General features: G+C 38.0%; 1 protein-coding gene across 4 annotated transcripts in view; it reads right to left on the bottom strand.

Annotated features, from left to right (window-relative positions):
• Positions 1 to 844: 844 nt before the first annotated feature.
• Positions 845 to 8,917, bottom strand: part of znf536 (zinc finger protein 536) — a 191,804-nt gene continuing 183,731 nt past the window's right edge. For all 4 annotated transcript variants that reach the window (XM_051900001.1, XM_051900003.1, XM_051900002.1 and 1 more), the window contains one exon: positions 845 to 4,177. In XM_051900001.1, coding sequence (XP_051755961.1) covers positions 3,924 to 4,177 — 254 coding nt within the window. In that variant the 3' untranslated portion in view covers positions 845 to 3,923. The remainder of the gene's footprint in view (positions 4,178 to 8,917) is intronic.

The raw sequence follows: 8,917 nt of genomic DNA, 5'->3' as shown, positions 1-8,917 counted from the left end.
ATTCAAGGGCTGTGTGTTGAGTTTTCTCTTGTTTTTCCATCATTTTCAGCTCTGGGTTATCTTGTGTTTTCTATAGGCGAAATGTAGTGTGTATATATATATATATATATATATATATATATACATATATATACACACACACACACACACATATAAATATATATATATATATATATATATATATATATACACACACACACACACACACACACATATAAATATATATATATACACACACACACGTGTATATATATATATATATATATATATATATTAACGATCATATGTTTGCATGTGTTCTGTGTTGATGACTCTGTGGGTCTCAGTGTTACAGGTGGTGCTCATTACGGTTTATGAAAGCCATTTGATTTCATTTATTGCTGTTCATGGCTCTCTTTGGTGCCACACATCAACAGACTATTTTTTCAGTTCCACTATCCGTAAATGTTATGGCCAACAGTAGCAGCCATGAATGAATGTAAATGGTTTTAAATGCTTTTTGACAAAGATCTGTGGTTTTCTGTGAATGCGTTGTATGCATTTTATTTTATGCAGCGGTCTGTGCATCTTTATTCAGAAGAATTATCAACAGACACTCAACAAAAGGTCTTTCTGTTAAAGGACTTGTGTACATTTAACATATGCACATTTCAAGCCAGATGCCTTAAATTTAATCAGTTAAGTATAAAACATTTATATTACAAAAACAAGAATGCTTGCACACTGAAAGCATTTATAATGACCACCGCTTTCAAGACAATAAACACTGCTTCCAAAAAAAAAAGGGATATTGAAATGAATGAACTAGGAAAAGACGCAAACAGTTGAGACAAAGTCATTGTTTTAAGAGGTAGAGATTTTATTGCGTAAAACACTGGATAAAACTGTACTGCTTCAAAGACATTAGAACTTCTAAACAGCAGAAAGAAAACAGCCATTGCTGAAATAAAAACAACTTCTTGATAGTTCATCAGAATACTTCTTTTCTCTTCTTTTGTCAAACAGATGAATGACAATAAATAATGACCAGGAATAATCCTTAAATACAATAACAAGTCATCTACTTGTTAAAAGCATATAAAGTAGCAATATAATCCTCTAGCCTCCTCTGCAAGTTCTCTGATATAGAAATATTCTTCATTTAGGAATGTTGAACAGTATAATGTTCATGGTCACATACAATAGAATATCATATAGAGAGAAAGAAAACTGACATGATTTTCTTTTCTTTCTTTTTTTTCTTTTTTTTCTTTCCCCAAGAAGCACAATATTGTAGAGCTCTAAAATATGCAAATGACTGTACCAGTGAAAATGACATGGTTTCAGATTCTTATTGAGGAATGGAGTTAATAATAATAATAATAATAATAATAATAATAATAATAAGGGGGGATAATGTGAACACATTAGCACCTGAACTTATGGGATGGACAATCACTATACAAAATAAGTCTTCCAGTGTCACTAAAGGAATTATTGCCTGTCTCAGAGCTCCAAACATGATCCAATAGGTCAGATTTACTGGAAAAAGCAAAGAAAAAGTGCCATGAATGGAATGTCTTTTTATTTTTTACCTTTCTTTTTTTCTCTCTTTTTTAAAAGTTTTTTTTTTTTACTCTAATATACTTAAGTTGGAGTGTGCACACTTACATACACACAAGAAAAGCAAGCGACTGACAGTCACCAGAAAACACAGTAGTGCGTTGAAACCTCTAAAGCTCAATGCAGTCACAAAGTATGCCTTTACTTTCAAATGTTGCCCCTCTAGCAGAGCTCATACAAATAGTTGTATTAAATTTATCAACTCGATTTAAGGCAGTGAGAACTCTTAATAAATCTTAATAAAAAGAAGAAGAAAAGAACAACAACAAAGAACAGACCAAAAAGACTTAAGTATCTCCTTGCGTTACGGTGAATTAAAGAACCATTGCTTGGAACCTCTATACAGTTTGTCTGAACTTGTAAAATCTCTGTGCACTATTTCTAGACCACTTCTATCATTTTCAACTTCTATCTTTCCCTCTCTTTTTTTTCTTGAGATGTTGTGGTCTTAGGACTCTGATAAGGGTTTATGTTTTTATTTACTGCTTAGTGAGGAGTGTGGCGGGTATTTGTGAGTCCTCTAAACTCCTCTCGGCGTGAATAGAGCAGCCGAAAGGCCCTGGGGTTTAAGTGCTGAGCTTCCCTGTGCTGAGCGGGAAGATATTGACTTTCTTAAAGTCTGGATCATTTCTGTTTATCACAAAACATTAATAACAACCCCCCCACCCCCACCCCCCCTTGCATCTCTAACCCCCCACAATACTTATTTACCTTCTAACCCCTCCTAGCCTTCAATAAAAGGAAGTACAATGAAAGTTGATACACTTTATTTTGTTCTTTAAGAGGCTTGACTTCATAGGATCCAAACTGTCTGTGTTGTTAATCTCTTTTAGTAGAGGAACATTCAGGACAACAAATACACTAAAAATGGGGCCATGATGATCCATGGCATTAAAAAAAAAAAAAAAATCAAACATTAAAAAATCTGTAAGTAAAAAAAGATTTTTAGGGAAATCAAAACATAAAAAACAAACAAACAAACCCATAAATGCCACCCTGAAGTGTACAGACAGGTAGCAGAGAAGTGATTATCTATATACTTCATATCTACAGTGCCTTCATAGTGCTGCTTTCTCAAGAGCTCTATAAAGAAGGTAGTCCCGCTGCGGGTCAACAAACCCCACAAAAGCGCTACGGTTCCTTCATATTATTTCCAAGTCACACTTAACAAATAACATATTCACCTTCTTGGTTATACACAGTCAGTATTCACCCAAAGTCCACCAGTTAGAAGGGAAGCAGCACCTTCTTCAAGAACAACAAAATTACTTTTTTTTTTTTTTTAATTGTTAAGAAGTGTTGAATTGAAGTAAAGCACATTTAATGTGTCTCCGCCATTCTGTTGTGTCACTTTAAGTGACATACAAATTACATCCTAAACACAACAATGAAAAAGAAGAAGAAGAAAACTATCCACTGATTATTATACAATGTTATCGGCGGTCTCTTTTTTTTTTTCGTTTCTTTTTTCATGGTAGAAATAACAGGAGGAAAGGAGGGAATGAGGGAGGCTGATAGGAAGTGCTACTAGTCGTCAGACAGGTCTGAGGCTGACCCTTCTGCGGCCTGGCTGTACAGGCGACTAAGGTTTCTCTTGACGTGTTCTGTAAGAGTGAGGAGAGGCAAAATGGGGAGGTGGGGGTGGGGGTGAATGGAAGCAGCGTGGGAGGGGGGTTGAATTGATTTCCTCTGTGATGACAGCTCCAGTCAGGCTGGCACCAAACGCCCCAACCCCCCCATTTCACCATCCACATCCCTCGGTCCGCTCACTCCATCCCTGTGCGTCAGTGGCGCTGGGCAAATGGCCACTGGCGGTGTCATGTTCTTGAAGGGTGTGCTCAACAGCTCCCCTCCATCTTTCTTTCCCTTCCAACTGTCGCGAAATCGTTGGTGCGGATCGTTTTTCTGATAAAAGCATTATTTTTGGGACAAAAGACACTCTGAGGAATTTAATGACAGTCTTTTTTTTAACGTTGTCATTTTTTTTCCTCTTCAGTAATGTCTCTTCAATGTTCAATTCAGGCAACTCCAATAAGAGGCAAGTATTTAGTTTCAGACTCATCAGAAATATGGTTCAGGTTTCTCTACTTCATCATCTCTATCCTGTGCTTCACAGAACATTACTTAGGCCGAAGTGTTTTGATTTGAGAGTTTATGATCCCCAACTTATGGAATACTAGTTTTTTTTAGGGAGAAGTATTTTGAATTTCTTCATGTTTCTTTTAGAATGATGCAGTGGTAATGCTTGTATGATGTTGTGACATTAACACTTCAAACCCCTGAAGGTCCTTAGAAATCCCTGGATCGAGCTTTACGTCGCTTCACTCGAGAGAACGAGGAGTATCACTAGAAATACCTTCTCCTGTGTTCACCTGGCCGGAGGAGGGAAGATTCCCGTCTTCCGAGTTCCCAGAGACATCAGAGTCTATGCGAGAACGTTTGAAGCGTCGGTCCGGGTACTGGCTGTTGTCAAAGGGCATGCGGTGAACACACAGAACGTGGGTCTTCAGGTTGCCTTTCTGAGAGGCGCTGTAGGGGCAGTAGCGGCACTGAAATGGCCTTTGACCTCCATGACCTGGGAAAGAAATCAGCAAAATTATCATCCTGTACAATGTCAATATCAAAAGAATTCAACATTTTGTGCCTGATTTCAATCAGCAGGCCCACATAACTCTTGTTTGTAGTATTTGTAAGGTACTCCGTTACAATCACCACAAGATGGAAGTTTAATCTTCTGATTCATCAGCATGTATCAAAAGTGTTTCCTGGATCCAACTGTGGACAATCTCTGCTCTTCAGATGAAGACATTTTCTTTGTGGGTTATCCTACAGAACTTTGGAAGTGCTCTTTTCAGCTTAGAGCAAGTACAACTGTTTAAGAGATTGGATCTGATCATCGGAGCATTGTACACAATGACCCTTAATAGCCCACACAAGTCTGTTTGAGGAATGCAGATTACGTGCCTATCATATCTGGCTCTCTTATCGGGCCCATCCACTTAGAGCAAAGCCAGGCACTCTCAGCTACGCATACTTTAGAACATTAATAACAGTACATTTGCTCTCCATTTTTCTCAATTCAATTTGAAAAGCACTAAATCAAATTAACATGGCGGTTTAAAATAGCAGCCGCGTTGGTGTGGAGAATGTAAAGCGGCTGCATTAAAGGTGTAGCCGCAACAGAACGTGAAAAATGTGCGCATCCTCAAAGTAAGTGTGCGCACCGTCGACTGCTTGGATATGCGTGCGTGGCTCAAAAAAAGAAGGATTTATAAGCACTTTGTGTTTGGCTTTGGAGTCTCAGCGGCTTTCGAATACTACAATGTCTGTTGAGGCTTCGGTACAAAGGGGATTGCTACAAGTTTTAGAGCTTTCGATGTTCCAGTTGTCTGATAAGCAAGCCGGCAACTCACAATCCCGGCCGTTTCATTCATACGCACTTTAATTTCACACTCCCTTACATTGCGCTAAGTCTGAGAGGCAGCATATTCTCATGCCACTAGTGTCTTTCTTTCCTTTTTCTTCTCCTCTCTTTTCTTCTCCCCTATCTTGTCTCTTTTCCTGAAGCAGTGGCTGTTTAGGAAAATGCAGAGGGAACTGGGAGTTGTCACAGATTGGTCCAACTGGCTACGGAATGGGGCGATTTTCAATTCCATTTAAAAAAGGAAATGCACATTTTCTGTATATGGGATAAAGGAACAGAGAAATACATAAATTCAGAGGAATATTGGAAGGAGGGCATCATGCTCACTGTGGCTTTGACAGGACCGCAGGTAAATGATTAACAGGGCTCAGAGAGAAACAATAATAAAAAAGCCTATTGACATGTAACCTCCGTCACAGCTCTCCGTATTCATCCAGAGAGCTTCCTCCAGCTTCCCTTTTCAAAGTGAGATAATACTGCCCCTTCAGGGTGCCTATTTGGTGGTCAAAATAATTGGCAAGAATGAATCATATTTCGAGGGGTGTTCTGTGGCAGGGCACATTTTTCTCATATCAAAAAGAGCATACACATTGAGTCCCCTCTCAAAATGTTTCCCATAATAGTTGCCCCAATTACTTAAAAACTAATTGGGCAATTTTGGCTTGTTGCTTCTAGTCTGTAAATGACAATAGAAGAAGGGACAGAACCGGAGATTTTATGTACAAAGATTACAGTGTGTCATAGTGTCTGTGTCATGCTAGTACAATATGTTTGTTTTTTGAGTGCTCATAACAAAACATGCTAACATTTTCCTCAAATTCATCTCTCTTTCTTATTTTAGCACCATCGACCTCTAAAACATAACACACAAATAACACTTCTGTGTACATTATAGCAAACATTGAAAATCAATTTATTAAAACGGAGAGAAAGAAAGAGAGAGTTAATAATGGGTTAAATATTGTCTCCAATAACATAAAATCTAAAAATGCCAAGTTGACAATAAGAGATGGGGTTATAGTTAGGGTGTGCTGATTATTATTAGGATTAATTAAAGAAAAATAGAAGTTAATGAGAAATATATGAGTACAAGCATGTGTATATACTGTGGGACAATTGTCCCCAGACATTCATTAAATCTGACAAAACCTCTCATTTGGGGACATCCAGGGACAATAAAGGTAAACATTTTTTTTCTATATATAATTAATGTTTTTTTTTTTTTTTTTTTTTAAAACGCAAAGCTCACTCTTTTAATCTGTAGTTATTATTATTACTTTTAATCAAAAACAAAAGTCCATGGTATGTCCTCATAGGTAAATGTGTGTATAGCATAATCATGTCAGCAGTGATGGCATCTCTTTCTTTTTCTTTCTGTCATTCTTCTTTTTCAAAGCTCTCCAGTGATTCACATCTAATGCAACTGAGGTGCCAAGTGACATGAACTAATATGAAGAATTTTATTTCTCCATTCTCTCTCTCTTTGAGTCAATCCTTTCCACATTTTTTTTATTTTTTTATTCTGTTTCCCGAAACTGTGAGTCCTGTGTGAGTAAAAATTCCAATGTACTTGTTACCAATGGCCAATAAATCTTTTGAATCTTCGTGGCCAAAAACCACACAAGAACACATTTGCACCTCTATACATTTAAAGCTTTGCAAAACAACATATGGAAATGACAGATGATTTTTATCCCCCTTTCTTACCCCTTTCCATCATTTTCTAACATTGTCTCAAAATAGAGAGAGAAAAAGAGAGCGAAAGAGTTCTATTATTTTCAGCAGTGTGCCATTATCACGCCTGCCTAATTAACCCCTGAAGGCCTCATATGTGGAGATCAGAGGGCGAAGGAGAGGAGGAGGGAGAACCGATGACAACACCCACTTCCTGCAGTTTCCACAATATCACTCCATCATTGTCCTTCTCACCGTCCATCATTCCAAAAATGAAAACAGAACAAAAATAAATGAAGAATCACATTTATTCATTCAGTTCAATTGTTTTCTCTCTTCTACGTAACACTATCTTAACATCACTGTCTGTATCTATATTTCATCTCCATCCTCTCTGAAGACACGTCTAATGCTCCCTCTTGTGGCGCCACCTGCTCTTGCCCTCTCACACTCTCCTTTTCATTCTCCTTTTCTTATCTCGTCATTTACACAAACACACGTTCTAAGAAATATCAGACAAAACAACAAGATGCGTTTAAACAGTACGCTTGTGGTATGCAAGCAAACAGACACATGCTCACACACACACACAGAGAGAGAGAGAGAGAGAGAGACATGGAGGTGCTTTGGCATGTAATCAAAATCAGTCTTATATAAATTCCATCTGATGCCAGAGCTACCATCTGTGAAAGAGTGCTGCCTCTCACCTCTGTCTGTCTGTGAGAAGTCACCCTCTCCAACTCTCAGTAACAAAGAGTGTGTATGTGTGTATGACAGAGAAAGAGCAAGAAGAAGGGTGTTGAGGAGGAAAAATGATTAATTTGCAGAATGCTTGTGATTTGCTCATATATTATTATAACAGCTCATCAGCACATGACGAATCCCTTGCCCCACGCAGCAGAAAGAACCTGCAGGGCTTCAGCACTTTTGCTGTGTGTGTGTTTACACACTCGAGCATGTGTCTCTGTGTATGTGTGGCATGTCTTTGAAAAATAATAGCTCATGAGCATGTCATGAATGTCTGTTTCTGCATGTGTGTGGCTTTGTTTGGGAGGAATACTGCATGTATACCGCATGTTGGGGTGTGTGTGTGTGTGTGTGTGTGTGTATGGGCTGGCACCTGACAGACTGCAGAGCCTCTAATGACTTTCAGATGCTCACTGTGAGTAACTCCAGCCTGAGAACGAGCGAGATAGGAATACTGAAGGAGAGAGAGAGACTTCCGCTCTGCGGGTGATTAAGGGTTTAAACACTCACATCCTTTCAACTCACACTGCAGATGTGAATGAGGTCACCTGAGTTAAACACTTCCGCTATGTGTAAATATCACACAAGCAAGAGTGCGTTTTGGTATTCAGAGCAACAAAACGAATGCAAGGTATATTGCTTTTATACAACAGTTAATATTGAGTGACTCACATTTTAGATACAACATACTTTTATTTTTGGAGCGGCATTGAAATATTTCTAAGGGCCACAATAGTGTTCTTGAACGAATCAGTGTTTTTTGAACAAATCGGTTGAATGAATGATTCAATGATCTGCTCATAAAGACACTCTCTTGTTTCAATCCTGAATGATTCAGGGTTTTTGAACAAATCGGTTAAAGTAATTCAATGACTCATTCATAGAGTAATTAGCTGCATCCGAAATCACATACTTTCTGAATAGGCACTTCTTTTGAATAAGTACTTACTTTGCAACTGTTAAAAAGTATGTTTTATAAATTTTGAATGTGTGTATTATAAATGTAATTCGGATGTCCTACATGTGTCATATGACCTACCAGCATCAGTTGTGTCATTTCACTGACATTCACAAATCCTCTCCTATGGCCTCATTGGATAGTAAAGCATCTATTGGATGCACATTTCATAATCATCCAGGTACTTTTTGCCTGCTGTTTTATGAGTACTGTCTATTGATTTCACATACTTTTTTTCACCTACTACTGCATATAGTAAGGAAATAGGCATCAGTCTTTCTCTCTCTCTCTCTTTTGTTCTGGAATGAAGAAAGGTTTTTTAAATGAATCAGTTACATGAATCGTTCAGTGACTACTAAAGACAGTCGCTTTTATCATTCTTGAGTGAATCAGTGTTTTGAACAAATCGAATAAATGAATTAATCAATGACTCACTCATAAAGACAGTCACTTGTCGCCACCCTCTGGCATAATGATGTAACCTGCAGAAAGAGTAAAAATCCCCAGCAATA

This window comes from Ctenopharyngodon idella, chromosome 7 (assembly GCF_019924925.1).
Source record: "Ctenopharyngodon idella isolate HZGC_01 chromosome 7, HZGC01, whole genome shotgun sequence".
Classification (NCBI taxonomy): Eukaryota; Metazoa; Chordata; class Actinopteri; order Cypriniformes; family Xenocyprididae; genus Ctenopharyngodon; species Ctenopharyngodon idella.
Note: the sequence above shows the minus strand (reverse complement) of the source record. Positions and strands in the feature narration are given on the sequence as shown.